At 40.7% G+C, this 14,616-nt stretch overlaps 1 protein-coding gene and 3 non-coding genes across 4 annotated transcripts; all 4 read left to right on the forward strand.

Annotated features, from left to right (window-relative positions):
- The first annotated feature begins 6,029 nt into the window (after positions 1 to 6,029).
- On the forward strand, positions 6,030 to 9,577 carry RPS12 (ribosomal protein S12). The gene is made up of 6 exons (XM_016204962.1): positions 6,030 to 6,081; positions 6,223 to 6,273; positions 6,436 to 6,552; positions 8,451 to 8,553; positions 8,981 to 9,082; positions 9,486 to 9,577. Exons 2-6 carry the CDS (start codon positions 6,260 to 6,262, stop codon positions 9,546 to 9,548), a joined length of 399 nt encoding a protein of 132 aa, XP_016060448.1. The 5' UTR covers positions 6,030 to 6,081; positions 6,223 to 6,259; the 3' UTR covers positions 9,549 to 9,577.
- On the forward strand, positions 6,778 to 6,850 carry LOC148093130 (small nucleolar RNA SNORD101). Its single transcript, XR_015714594.1, has one exon. It is a non-coding gene; the product is annotated as a small nucleolar RNA SNORD101 (small nucleolar RNA).
- On the forward strand, positions 8,829 to 8,905 carry LOC148093131 (small nucleolar RNA SNORD100). The gene has a single exon (XR_015714612.1). It is a non-coding gene; the product is annotated as a small nucleolar RNA SNORD100 (small nucleolar RNA).
- Positions 9,233 to 9,360, forward strand: LOC148093132 (small nucleolar RNA SNORA33). Its single transcript, XR_015714609.1, has one exon. It is a non-coding gene; the product is annotated as a small nucleolar RNA SNORA33 (small nucleolar RNA).
- Positions 9,578 to 14,616: the final 5,039 nt, after the last annotated feature.

The following is a 14,616-nucleotide window of genomic DNA, read 5'->3' on the forward strand; positions in this document are numbered from 1 at the left end:
GCTCCTCGCAGCCTGGGCGAACTTCGCGGCGCTCCAGGGGGCGGGGCGAAACCTTTCTTTTTATTTAAAGACACAGGCTATTATCATGCGCCACCACCTGGGAGAGGTTGTGCTCTCTCATTCTGCGTAAGGAAAAATAAAAATAAAAATAGGAAGGACGAGTCTATATCCCATAGTTAACCCCCCTACTTTAAAATCAGTAAAATGTATTCCCACTGAAAGTAAGAAAGGATGCTTATGTGTACCTCAACTGAAAGACACAAATGTGAATTAGAAAACTAGGCTCATACCGACTCCTTTTAAGAGTGGGTTATTTTTCACAGTGGGTAAATGATGTAGTGTTGTAATCAGGGAAGCCAGACTGGAAATGAATGAACTGATGTGAACTACTGGGAGTGGAAAATAATCGCAAAAATGATAATGAACGTTGAGGAAGCGGGGTGGAGTGGCTGGGGATAAGATCTCCGGAAGCAAATGCCTGCGTTTCAATGCAGGGCACTTACTATTTGTGACTTTGGGTGGCAAGGTCAGTTTTTCCACGTGTTCGGTTGGGATTATAATGCTTATCTTGTAGGGTGGCTGTGCGCACTGGTGATAAGGAGTGTGGAGTGCTTGGCACTTGAATGTGATGACTGTTACCTTACACTCACCCTCAACTTACTGGCACAAAAAGAAAGGTATCACTTTATCTTCACCTTACTTACTGTTCCAAGATAAAACAAAAGACTATTGAGTTACCACCACTATGGCTTTAAAGATGAATGAGCTCCAAGTGGCTTCTACCCTCAAATAGCATACCTCCTTCTAGGAGATAAAGCAGACCCCAATTAATAATTTATCCTAATGCAATAAATTCCATGAAATACATTGGAAGAACTGCTTACTTTAGCTAAATGAGTCCAGCATGGCTTCCTGAGGCAGTGATGTTACCTTGGGTCTTGAAGATGATGTAAAAATTCCTGGGCAGGTCAAATGAGCCTTTACAGCCATTCTAAACAGAAGGGTTAGCTCTAGTAAAGATTCCTTAAAGTGACCTTCCAGAATCTTAATGATCTAACCCTGTAAAGTTCTCCAGTTTCACTTTACTCTACCTTCTCTCTCCAATCTAACATCAAACCATACAGGAGAATTTCATTGAATTATTTCTTTGATGTTTACATTCCCTTTTTTTGTTCTCTTGTTCTGGACTGCTTTTAATGCAGATATTGGGTCACCTAGACTGGTCCTCTTATTGATTACTCTTTTTTTTTCCTACTTTTCATCTTTTTGCTCCATCCTATAGGAAGTTTGCCCAACTTTATCATCCAAATTTTCAACTAAATTTTTCATTTCTGTTGCCATCTATTTCCCCCTATCTCCATGCCCATTTCCCTTGCTATTAGGAATCATTCTTGTATGTTTAATACAAATCTTTTTGTTTGTATATATTTTCATGAAATTTATATTCTTGTTTTGTGTCCATCTACTTTTAACTTACATAAAGGATATCGTGACATATATATTCATATTCCTATCTTTCTCCCCATTTCTAATCTCTACCTCCCTTCCTCCCTCCAGATGATGAGGGTTACAGTTGAATATATTATTGTGTTAGTTTTCTGTGGCCGCTGTAACAATTTACCACAAATTTGGTAGCTTAAAACAATACAGTCCTATAGGCCAGAAGTTCAATATTAACTTTACTGAGCCCAAATCCAAAACGATGTCCTCACCTCAAGGTCTCTAACTTAACCACATTTGCACGGATCCTTTTTCCCAATAAGGTGACATTTGCAAGCTCCAGGGATTGGGATGTGAACATATCTTTGAGAGCTATCACCATCCAGCCATGATTATCTATTCACATTTTCCTATGCTCATCTAGACATAGATACACATAAGGAACGCCTTTTTTTTTTTTTTTTAAACAAACTAAAATAGAATAAAATGGTCTCTGTTGAAATGCCACTTCCTCAGAGAAGTGCATCCTTTCCTCTTTATCCCAAATAAAGCCTCAGTCACTCTCTGTTCCTTCACACTTCTTTATTTTTCATCCTAGTATTTGCATCAATCAGGGGTTCCCGTTGCTAAGAAGCAACTTTTGCTAATTTAAGCAGAAAATGAATTTATCATAGAGTTAGTATTGTAGTACTTCATGTAAAACATGAGAACCTTGCAAATGCATGGGTCCACTTACCCAGTACTTCCTCCCAATCACTTACGCTTTAGTTTTTACATGCTGGTATATCTACAAGTGATATAAAGTCCATAATGAAATGTTATAATTGCTTCAAAGGTAAGTAACCTTGTTTCCAGTGTTCTTCATTCTTCCCAGAACATCTGAATTTTCTATTTGGTACCATTTCTCTTCAATATTAATAATTTTATGTAAGATTCCGTCAAGTGTAAATCTTCTGGTGATGAATTCTGTTAGTTTTTGTTTATCTCTGAATGTCTTTATTTTGTCTTCATTCCTGAGCACTCTTTTTAATAAATATAGAAATATGGGCCCTTTCAAGACACGGTTTTACTATCTTTTGGCCCCTATCATATCTCAAGAGAAATCAGTATAATTTTTATTATTCTTCTCCTGTATATTATGTGCCTCTTGTTTTTGTTTTGTTTTTTGGGCTGCTTTTGGAATTTTCCCTTTATCTTTGATTTTCAGTAGTGCACTTATGATGTGCCTTAGTATGTGTGTGGGTTTGTATTTATACTTCTTGGCGTTCAGCGAGCTTCTTGAATCTCTAAATGTATGTGTTTCATCAAATTTTGGAAGCTTTTGGATATTATTTCTTCAAATATTTTTTCTATATCATTTTTTTCTCCTTTTGACATTCCAATTGCAATTATGTTAGAACTATATATTTAATTACATATATGTTAGACCTTTAAATTTTGTCCCAGAGATCATTGCAGCTCTACTTATTTTTTCAATTGTTTCTTTTCTCTCTGCTTCAAGTTGGATCACTTCAGATTTATCTAGCTTAAAGTGTACTCTTTCTTTTGTTATCTCTAATCTGCTGCTAGGCCCTTCAGTGAATTTTTATTTCTCATATTTTACATCTTATTTCTCAAATTTCTATTTGATCCTCTTTTATAGTTTCTATTTTTCCTATTCACTCACTGAGAATTTTTTTTAACATTCTTGAGCAACCCTGTAGATGCCTTAATTACAGGCTTCTTACCTTCAGAACCATGACACAATAAATCTCTGTTGTTTAATCCACTCAATTTGTGATCCTTTGTTATGGCAGCCCCAGCAAAATAATACATCTATACTTAGATGAGAAATCCATATTTCAACTGCTCCCTCTATTTCTGCCTAACACTGCAATATCCCCTTTCTCCACCTATGCAACTTTTCTTTCTTTTTTTTTTTTTTTTTTTTTTTTTTAGCAGAATAAGATAAAACCAGTTGTATTATCAACCAACTTAAGATGTAAAGAGATTTCCTCAAATTCTCGGTGATCTCTCTCCCACATTTGGTCAATCTTCCAAATGCCTAAAGGGTTAGAACCATGGCCTTTGAAGTCCACTGAGCTCAAATACCAGCTTTCACATTTACTGGCTATGAGACTTTGGGCAACCCTAAGTCTTGGTTTCTTTACCTGTTAAAGGGGGCTAATCCAACACTTCCACATAGAGTCTCAAAGATGACCAAGGAAGAAAATATATGACAATAATTCACATTAACTGGTGCATAGAAAGTGATAAACAAAATTATTTACTATTATTTATTGTTCCTAAAACAAACTTTAGAATTTATTTTTCATATGTATTTCAGATGCACATTTGTGCACATTATGTAAGTATTACAATCTGGTATAAGAATGACTCTAGCCATTAGCCTCTATTTAGTAGTCTTTTACCTTTGGCTATATCTAAAATTGAGAAGTGACCTTAAAAATGAACTAGGAGAATCTATACTAAAGAAGCCTCGAACCATCAGTGTTCCCTTTAACTTCCTTTCTGGGATTAGAACCCATTATATAATGGAAGGAAGGAAGGAAGGAAGGGAGGGAGGAGGGAGAGACCAGGGAGAGAGGGGGGAGGGGAGGAAGGGAGGGGGAGGGGGGAGGGGGAAGGGGGGAAGGGTAGCTCCAGTTCTCAGAAGGGAGATTAAAACTGATAGTAAAGGTATTTATAAGGTGAAATGTTGAGGCATAGGCCCTTGATACTCCGGTCTACAGAACAGATTAAGAGCTGCTAGAAGACGGAAACCAACCACAGCACAGGCAGAAAGGTACTCATTTTTCCCCTATATAAATATGTCGTTTGCCAATGATTACTTTCCCCATTTGTTTCCTGAGTCTTTACCAAATTCTCTGCCTCCTCCCTAACATTTTTTAGGGGGATGGTGGTGGGGAGGGGAAGAAGTCTACTAATATGTTCAGCATATTAACTTGTATGAACTTTAGATAATGGGAAACTTGTTGACACACTACCACATTCTCTTTCAAAAATACAAATGTGTTAAGATCACTTTTAAAAAAGCCAAGGAGGCATCAATGCTTTTGCCCTTAGTCTTTCCTCCACTTGGAATACCCTGTCCTTTTCTCTCACCCTCCTGTTGGAATCCTTTCAGGTTTTTGTTTTTATTTTTTTGAGCCCATTTCAAATGCTGCCACCTGTCTCTTCTTTCTTTCTTACCTTTCCACACCACCCCCTCTCCAACCCCCATGCCATTTTGTGCCTCCCCTGTGGCCTTTAGATATTCCCATATTTGACTCAAATTTTAACCCCACCACAAGCATGAGAGTGTGAGGAATAAATCTTCTCATTTTTATAAACTCTGCAGCGTTTTAAAATAAATTAATTACTGAACAACTAATTAAGTTGACACAGTTTTAGGATGAGCTACGAATGGAAAGCAGCAGATTGAACACTGCGTAAAAGGAAAATTTGAAAGCATTTACAAAGCTAAAAATGAACCATAAAATAACAAAAAGGTTCCAGTATGTCTCTGTGCCGGTTAACCCTCCCTACCGCACGCCCCTGCCCTGCTGCCTGTTTGTTTTCTTCAGGGCACTCAGTCTGACACTAACTGCGCGCCGTTCACTGTGACCAGTGTCGGCGCCTATCAAACGCTGAACAACTGCTGACTGGCCGGCGATGGTCAGGAGAGGAAGTTAAAAGGAGAAAAAAGACTGTCCTGATTAAATTCGTCAGGTGTGGGTGGGGGACCGGCCCACCTTTGCAAAATCCACGCTGTTGCTCAGGAGGAAAGCGAGCGCTCGGGGCTCCGGGGCTCCGCGCCCGCCCGCCCGGGGCGGCGAGATGAGGGCGGGGTTTCTCCCGGCGGCCTTTCCCTGCGCTTCCAGGCCCGAGCCCTGTCTGCCACCCGTTTTAAGTACACCTACTGAACCCCTATTTGCGCGGGATAACGGACCTAGGGGACAACTGAGCGTTAAAAAAAGAAAAAGAACTCCATGTAGGGCCAACTACCAGAGACACCGGGACCGACCTCCCGGCTGCAGGTTCCACCTTCCTAACCCTCGCCGGGAACGTGGACCTTGCGATGAGGCTGGAAGTGGCGAAAACGTGTTGCCTTTCGCTTCATGAACACGCACTCACAGGGCTGGCGATCACCCACAGAATGACACGCCCGCGGATATCCAAAGGGACTTTTAAGCGAGGAGAGAGTGCGGCCGCTCAGGAAGGCCCGGTTACTCGGGTCGACGGGAATTTACAGTATGTGCCAGGAGTTAGCACACATGTGGCGGAACCTAGGACTCGGAGGTGGTAGAAGAGCAGCGCACATGCGCGCTTGGCCCTTCTCGCGCTCCGTAGACCGTGCTCTCTGGGCCTCCGCAGGCCACGCCCCCGGCGGAAGATCGATGGGAGGCTGTCCGCGTTGGTGCCTGTTTTGCGTCCCAGTGCTGGGCAGAGCAGAGTTAAAAGGGTAGCGCTATCCTTGTCTCACCGCGCTTCTATCCGGAAACAGAAATTCTCGAGGCCCGGCACCACCAGAGACACCTCTTTCAAGGAAAGCAGTGCACATGCGCCCAGGGGTCCTAGGAGGCCCTTAAATACCGTCATGCGGGCGCGTACTGTCTCTTTCCCTGCCGCCGCGGAGTTACGCGGAGGCGGAGGCCTGGGGTGAGTTGAGCGAGGCGAGGGTGGTGATTGTGGTGCACGGTTAGATGTCTTTTTTTGCTTGATTTGGCGAGGAGTACCAGGACCTAAACATAATCCTTTAGTCAACCGGTGTCCTTTTTTTTGTTTTGTTTTGTATTTCAGTGTGCTCAAGATTCGGCTCTACCCATAACCCACCGCCATGGCCGAGGAAGGGTGAGCCCAGGGCCGGGATCGTGGTGCGGAAAGGCGCAGGTCGCGGGCCGGCAGCGCGGGCGCGGGTCAGCCTTAAGCGTCCCTGACCGATGACTGCCGAGTCCAAGGCGTTAGGTGGTGTGCAGGAAGCTCAATAATCGTTTTTCACTTGTTCCACTTTAGCATTGCTGCTGGAGGTGTAATGGACGTTAATACTGCTTTACAAGAGGTGCTGAAGACCGCCCTCATCCACGATGGCCTAGCGCGCGGAATTCGCGAAGCTGCCAAAGCCTTAGACAAGTACGTGTATCAATCTCAATACTGTGGGTTGGAACCGGAGCAAAACTGCAGCCGAGGGAAGAAAGCGTGAAGTTCACGGTGTTAGCACAAAAGTTCTGAATGGCATCCGTTCTACAGGAAACCTAGGAAAAGGTATCAGAACTCAGATTTACATAGCCCACTTAAAGTTGGTGGGTTTTTGTTTGGAATGGGGATGAACACTTGTTTCATAAAGTAAAACTACAGTTTTGAGTGATGACTTAAATTGTCGGATACCCCTTCACTCCTTTTATGAGTGAAACGTAACAGTCTGACAAATCTGTAGTTGTGGTGCTAGTTTCACATTATCTGGAGGACAGACAGAAACCTTTCTTTAGTGGTTTACAAAATTACACCAAGTTAACTTAATGGGATTTCAAATCTGTTGCAGAAGCACCTGGGCTTCTACATGACTTTAGTAAGTGAAGTAGATGGTTCAGAAACGTGAATATGGAATTGTAGATATATTCAGTTTAGTCTCTGGTATGGTTACATTGGCCACATTGCATGTGTTAACTATTTGAGAAGAATTTAAGTGTTTCTAAGCCAGGTACATTTAAATCAGTTCAATAAACTTTGGTTTAGATGGGCCAGTTGAATCCAGTGGAAACTTACTAGAAATTGGAAGTACTTCCTCAGGTCTTGGTGTGAATCCCCTGCACTGTTTGTATCTTGGCAGTGCTGCACAGTATTAACAACAGGTAACAACTCTGATTTGGTGGTTTGTTACATGTAACAGTCTTTGCTTAAGACTGGTTTCCAAAATAGCATGCTTTATTTTGTTTATAATTTTATTTTTATTTATTAGGGTCATGAGTTTAAAAAAAGTCATAGGTTTCAGGTGTACAATACTATATCATCTGTATGTTGTATTGTGTGTTCACCCAAAGTCAGGTCTTCTTCTATCACCATTTATCCCCCTTTGACCTTTCCCCACCCCCTTTCCCTTGTGTTGCTTAGTGTTGTTTTTAATTTATTTTTGGCTTAATTCCTTAACCTTTTTCACCAAACCCCCTCTCTGACACCTGTCAGTCTGTTCCTTGTGTCCCTGTCTATTTTTGTTTATTTTAGTTCATTAGATTCCACATATAAGTGAAATCATATGGTGTTTGTCCTTGACAGGCTTATTTCACTTAGCATAATACTCTCCAGGTTTATCCATGCAGTCTTAAAGGGTAAAATTTCCTTTTTTATGGTGTAGTGTTCCATTGTGTAAAAGAACCATAGCTTTTATCGCCATTCATCTACTGATGGGCACTTGGGCTGCTTCCAAATCTTAACTATTATAAATAACTGCAATAAACACAGGGGTGCATATATTCTTTCAAACTAGTGTTTTGGGTTTCTTCAGATATATTCCCAGAAGTGGAATTGCTGGGTTATAAGGTAGTTCCATTTTTAATGCAGAACTCCATACTGCTTTCCACAGTGGCTACACCAGTCTACATTCCCTCCAACAATGCACCAGGGCTCTCTTCTCCACATCCTTGCCAGCACTTGTTTGCTTATTGATAGCCTTTCTGACAGGTGTGAAGTGGTATCTCATTATGGTTTTAATTTGCATCTCTCTGGTGCTTGGTGACATTGAGCATCTTTTCATATTGACTACTTGTATGTTTATGTTTTCACCACAAAGTAGTAAACTAGTTCCCCTGCATAAACTTTGTAGTTTTAGTAGTTACTGAACAGTCAGTGTTTCTATAGATGAATTGAATATGTGTAACCTGTAACAGGCTCATCAAACTGAAGCTGTTTCACCAGTGGGTGTGCTGCTTCTGTTTTGCCAGTGTAGCCAGTGCAAAGACAATTTCCTTGTAAAGTGCAGTTGTAGTTTACGTAAACCTGAATTTCAGCTTTAACTGTTGGATTTTGCATTTCAGGCGCCAAGCCCACCTTTGTGTGCTAGCATCCAACTGTGATGAGCCTATGTATGTCAAGTTGGTGGAGGCCCTTTGTGCTGAACACCAAATCAACCTAATTAAGGTATGTTACCCATCAAATTTGATTTATCTATTAAGAGATACTTTAGGTCAATGAAAATTAGACATTACTAACGTGTTAGTAATGCTGTCTGGTGATTTTTGTCACGCTACAGCAAGTTTTGTCGTGTTGGGCCTATTGCTTCTGCAGGTATGCAAAACATCACATAAACTTGATGCCAAATGTAGTTATAGAAGCAACTATTTTACTTTTGCAGTATTTAAATACTAATTTTGATGTTGGTATGGAACAAAACAATATGGATAGGTGATCTTGGTGCTGTACATGATGACAACTGGCTCCCTCTACTGAATTGCTGTGAGGAAACTGCCATGTCACCCTATCTGACTACAGTACCTTGGGTTTGATTTATTGTCAGTACAGTAGCATTAATGCCCACTAATTTGATATTTAAAATCCCCCCCAACAGGTTGACGACAATAAGAAACTGGGGGAGTGGGTAGGCCTCTGTAAAATCGACAGAGAGGGAAAACCCCGTAAAGTGGTTGGCTGCAGTTGTGTGGTGGTTAAGGTAAGTCAGTGTTTATCTCTGGGATGAAGGTTGTGCTGGGTAACAGTATATTGACTCTAAAATATTAAGAGCTTCTTAGAGAAAAAATGTGGTTTTTGACAGATTAAACAAGTTTTCTGCCTTTTACAAAAGGGAAATAAGCCATAATTCAAGCCAGCCAATGAGTCTGCTTACCTGTGTTCTGCAGAAATTTAGAGAAAGCTGGCAATAGTAAAGCCATGTTACGAGCCTTAATGACATTGAAGTCGTCATTAAGGTCCCTGAAAATGGCTATAAGAAATTTTAATAATGAAACCATTTTCATGAGACATGAGCTGATTTTAAAACTTCACTAACTAGTGCTGATGACTTGCTGGAATTTCTAAATGTTAGTAAAACAAAATCCCATATGACTTTTTTTTAGGACTATGGCAAAGAGTCTCAGGCAAAGGATGTCATCGAGGAGTACTTCAAGTGCAAGAAATGAATGAATAAACTTGGCTTTTTTGTTTCTCATCTCTGGTTTTTATGTGGGGGTGGTGGTTGAGGGAGGGGCAGTAAAATAAGGTCCCTGTTGATGGACAAAAGATAATGCAGAATAATCTGAAGCATGTTCTTTTGTTTCCTCTTGGGTTTCTAAATGAAAGCCTACTCTCCTAACCAGTAACTTCAGTGTTGGCAGTTGAATAGGAACATTCTAAGCAAAGGCAGAAGAGTATTGGTGATAGCCAGGGTTTCTTGGGGTGGGCATTTATCATGACTGATTTGCCAGCCTAGAGACAGGAGAAATGGTCTGAAGCTAGTCAAATGTGAAAGGGTATCCATTGTTTTCATTGACCTAGCTGTTAGGAACAGAAGCACAAGATGTACTTCAGTCCAATGTACTCCAGTCCCTAAGAATCTTAAGTGATGGTGACCTATGTATTTTAAGATCAAGTTGGGGGTGTGGGTATGAGTATAAAATGTTGAACCAGGTAAGACTAAGGAAAGTCTGGTAAATCACCAACTGGTACTTGGGATTTCCCCTGGTCGCCACCCTTGCTAGACAGCACATACTATGAAGCTGAACTTGAGGCAGGTTTGATTTTGAACGTGCATCTTGGGAATTTACAGGTTTAATCCCTTTTCCAAAATCTGCCTTTAAACATGGCAACTGCTAATATCACGAAAGGCTAGTTGTCCTCAGCACGATCCCCACTGATGGAGTGAGTGGCTTCTGCTGTAAGTTCTAGAGCTTATGTTTATAAAGCATATAGATAGGTCCCTTAGATGGCATAATTTGTGTTTATCTGCTACCATTAAATGTCAACCTGAGCTATTTGACTTTTCTAAGGAAAATGATAAATTCTACTTTCCTTACATCAGCATCTGTTCAAACATTTTGAGTTCTATATCTGGCTTTTGATGCAGTAGCAAGAGAACCATATATGATGTAAAAGTTTTCACCTGTTACGGGATATTCTGTTATTTAGGCTAGGTTAGGGGAAAAGCTATTTTTTTTTATTGGAACTTAAAGTGCATTTCCATTTTTTTCACTTGCTTTTTTTTTGAGATTAGGGTTAGGGACTGAGTAGTAACTACTCTTTCAAATGATTTCCAGTTAGTTGCCATCCTCTCACTTTTAATCTCTTCTGGCTTTTTTCCTCTACTAAAATATGGTCACCAAGACCTTAATGGTCAAATGCTGTAGCTAGTAAATAGCCTTTTTCCTTGACCTCTACCAGCATTTATAATTCTTTTGTTCACACTTTGGTCTTTGCCACATTCCTCTTCCTTAGTCCCCTCTGTCTCTGTCCATTGTAATAGTTCCAGAGTGCAGGCTGTGGTCCTGCTTCTCCAGTCTTTTTGGGACATTGTTCTACCATAGCTTCCACTCGAGTCCTGCGATGTCCACATCTGTGTTCCTTTGGCCTTTGATCAGCACTAGACTAATGGTGTGCACTAGCCAGCTGCATGTGAACATCCACTTGAACCTCAAATTTTGTATGTCTCAAAGTGAATATTCCCCTTAAAAACATGGCTTTGGTTAGAGGGAAACTATTGAACAACTAGTGTATTCTAGGCTATGTACCAAGTGCTTACATCCAATGTGTTTCAATTTCCCAAGCCAGAGGCCTTGGGCAGTGTCAACTCTTTATCTCAGCTGTCAAGACTCATCCAGATGCCCTAGCTGGATTTGCTCAATGGTTAAGAGTTGTTGGCCCTCAGACTCAAGGGTCTTGTTCTCTTTTTTTTAAAAAAATATATCTTTATTGATTTCAGAGAGGAAGGGAGAGGGAGAGAGCTGAATGATGAGAGAATCTATTGATCGGCTGCCTCCTGCACTCCCCTGACGGAGTCAAACCACCATCTCCTGGATCCTAGGTGGTTGCTCAACTGCTGGGGCAGGGTCTTTGGTGTTTGGTTTGATTCCTGGTCAAGGGCCTGTACCTCAATTGCAAGCTCAATCCCAGCCTCCTATAGGGTGCATGTGGAGGCAACCAATTGATGTGTCTCTCACATCAGTGCCTCCCATTCTCTGAAAAGCAATGGAAAAAGTATCTTTGGGTGAGGATTTAAAAATTTTAAAAAAAGCAAAATAGAAAAAGGAAAAAAGACCCAGATTATTTCAGCGGTTTCCCAAGTGATTTTCATGCATGAGACACTACCCCATCCACATTGCTTGCTTTCTGTTGTCAATGTCATACTCCATGATTTCACTTGTTTGCTCCTGCTTCCCCTTAAAGTACCTTTTTATCTGGCAATCTCCCCATCCAGCTGAAATAAAACAGTAGTTGGGATTTCTCTGTAGCTTTGATGGGATTCACAGGGGAGCCCATCCAAGCTGAAGTGCCAGGGCAGAAGCAGATGTTTTCATCTTTTATTGGGCAAAATAGTTTTATGAATCCAGTTGCTGTGTGCACTTGTTGAGGACATCCTGCACGTGCCCCAAATTAGGTAAAACTGAACCAAACACTTAATAATGGTTCTTTTACTCCTGTGGACAATGAGTCTTGTTCTCCAGGCCAAATATCCCACTTCCTATTTGTTAATTTCTATTTTTTTAAAAAAAAATTTGGCCTAATCTTGAGACATGTACTTTTGGTAAGCCACTTTAATGCTTTAAAAAATGAACTAGGGCATTCATAGAAAAGTTAACAAAAAGGCTGTGTTAATGATGGTGTCTTAAAACAAGAGTTGGCTGTCTTTAACTGGGTTGAGGCAGCTGAACCATTATGTGATCAGAGGTTATAAACTAGAAGAGTGTAGAAACATCTACTAGTCTTACTAAAGACTAATCTAGCCTTTAAAATGGAAGCTTGATTTCCCCCCTTCCCTCCTTTTAGATGAGTGTACACAGTTGGGCTCAAGGAATATGTTGAGCACAAGCAAGGTTGAAATGCCTCTCGAGACTTGGAAGTGAGGGGTATTTAGCCAAGGAGGAGAAATAACATCACAGCTTTCACTACTCCCAGGCTGATGGGGCAGGCTGATGCTTGAGAGGGATGGAACATTGTCTTCCCAGCCAGGCTCCTCAGCTCAATCAAGCCAGAAGACCAGAACTTTCCAGTAATAACTTCCTATAAGAGCAGTGGAGGAACATGGCTGGGCTAAGGAGGTACCCAAGAGAGGCTGCGAGGCTCTCCCATTCCTCCATAGAGGACCAGTTGGATGAAGCCTGACTCGGTGGCCAAGTGCTGGGGGCAGAAGGCTCATCGAGGTCACTGTTGAAGATTAATCTTACAAAGGGTGACCTATATAGGGCTTGGACTATGTAAATATAGGCATATCGCAGGCATACAGCGGGTTTGGTTCCAGACCGTTGCAGTAAAGCAAGCCACATGAATATTTTGACTTCCTAGTGCATATAAAAGTTATGTTTACACAATTACTGTAGTCTATTAAATGTGTAGTAAGTACCATTGTCTAAAAAAAACAATGTACTTACCTTAATTAAATATTTTGTAGCTTGGGGTGCTGGGTGAGAAAGGTGAAGGGATTAAGAAGTACAAATTGATCACAGAATAGTCACGGAGATGTAAAAGTGCAGTATAGGGAATATAGTCAATATTGTAATAACTCTGGGGCCAGGTGAGTACTTGAAATATCGGGGTATCACTTTGTAAAATATATGATTGTCTAACCACTATGCTGTACACCTGAAACAAATACAAAATTATACTGAATGTAAACCATAATTGAAAAAAAAAATACTGGGAAAATGCTCACCATCTTCGGAGCCTGTTGGAAAAATGGCGCCTGTACACTTGCCTGTATTGATACATCAGGAGGACTGGAACTTGAGCTCTCCAGGCAAAAATAAATCAATACTTTAAAAAAACACATACTTCAAATAGCCTAAGCATTCCTAAATTGAAACTTCTTTATTGCAAGCAAGATGTTTTGATCAGTTTTTTCCCCCCTAAAAGCTGAGCCTAATCACAATGCGACTGGGTCAAACTGCATTTACAACCTGGCTTTTGTTCGGAAAGGCTTGGAAACGGAGGAGAGTGACCCTAAGGATTTTTTACCTACACTAAAGGGACAGTCTCCTAAATTCTGACCTGGTTAGCATGAAACATCCTTTAGATACTCCTCTACTTATTTCTTCTGCTCCACAGTCGCTGGCCACCTTCGTCACTCCATTTGCACTCCCGTTTTGGTTTCTGCAGCAAATTGGCTTTGGAAAGAGAATGTGCCAGAGAAGTGCTTTTATAGGTATAAACTCGGTGTCTTTCAAGTTTCTTCTTTCTCTGTGACTGAACCGAGTTGTGAAACATAAACATGGAGGGCCTGGTGATCACTCTGTGGTCCTGCCAAGGGGTTCTGTTGCCCTTGCAATTTTTGATAAAGGAGAAAAATTGTAGCGCATCAATTCAGAATGCCTTCGGTTAAGAGAAAACATTGCCAATTACAGGTGAAAAGGTGGTTAGAGCTGTAAGTATAACAGAGAGCTGTTAGTGAAACTTTTGTTGGTTGGAGAATATGTAAAATGTGGTACAGTTACATAATGGGATATTATGGTGCCATAAAAAATGGACAGACTAGAAGAGTATTAATATAAATCTTTTTAAAGCAATATCAATAACGTACAATAGGACCACATTTTATTTAAAAAATAAAGGAAATAGGGCTGCATGCTGGCAGGGAAGATGAGTGGATACACATCAGGTTCTAATGGTTGTTTCTGGAAAGGGATATTTTGATTTCCCTTCTGCTTGTTCTCCTATAATCAACATGTATTGCTTTTGTCATAAGAAAACATTTTAAATTAAAGAAATGAAGTTACACTACAGGAAATTATTGGAGTTATTTTTAAGTACCATTATAAGAAGTTTTTAAGTGTTACATTTCATGAACAAGTGAATTTACTTGTCTCGTAAAATTAAATGGTAAAAAACAAAACAGCTTAAAAAGACTGAATTCAAACCCAGCCAGCAGAGGGCAGTAAGAAGCTGGTGCCTGGTGAGGGACCTATTAGTGGAAAACAGAAGCTGAGATAAGCCGTGGTAGGCAGTCAACAATCTCACGGATATACACTATAGTACTGACATTTCTGTAGCTCCATTTATGCC

This window comes from Miniopterus natalensis, chromosome 5 (assembly GCF_054644295.1).
Source record: "Miniopterus natalensis isolate mMinNat1 chromosome 5, mMinNat1.hap1, whole genome shotgun sequence".
Classification (NCBI taxonomy): Eukaryota; Metazoa; Chordata; class Mammalia; order Chiroptera; family Miniopteridae; genus Miniopterus; species Miniopterus natalensis.

What these genes read in the sequence shown, in the direction of transcription:
- RPS12 (XM_016204962.1), top strand. An exon ending in GCTGCCAAAGCCTTAGACAA is followed by an intron (nt 6,553 to 8,450) that starts GTACGTGTATCA and finishes TTTGCATTTCAG; the next exon opens with GCGCCAAGCCCACCTTTGTG. An exon ending in GCAGTTGTGTGGTGGTTAAG is followed by an intron (nt 9,083 to 9,485) that starts GTAAGTCAGTGT and finishes ACTTTTTTTTAG; the next exon opens with GACTATGGCAAAGAGTCTCA.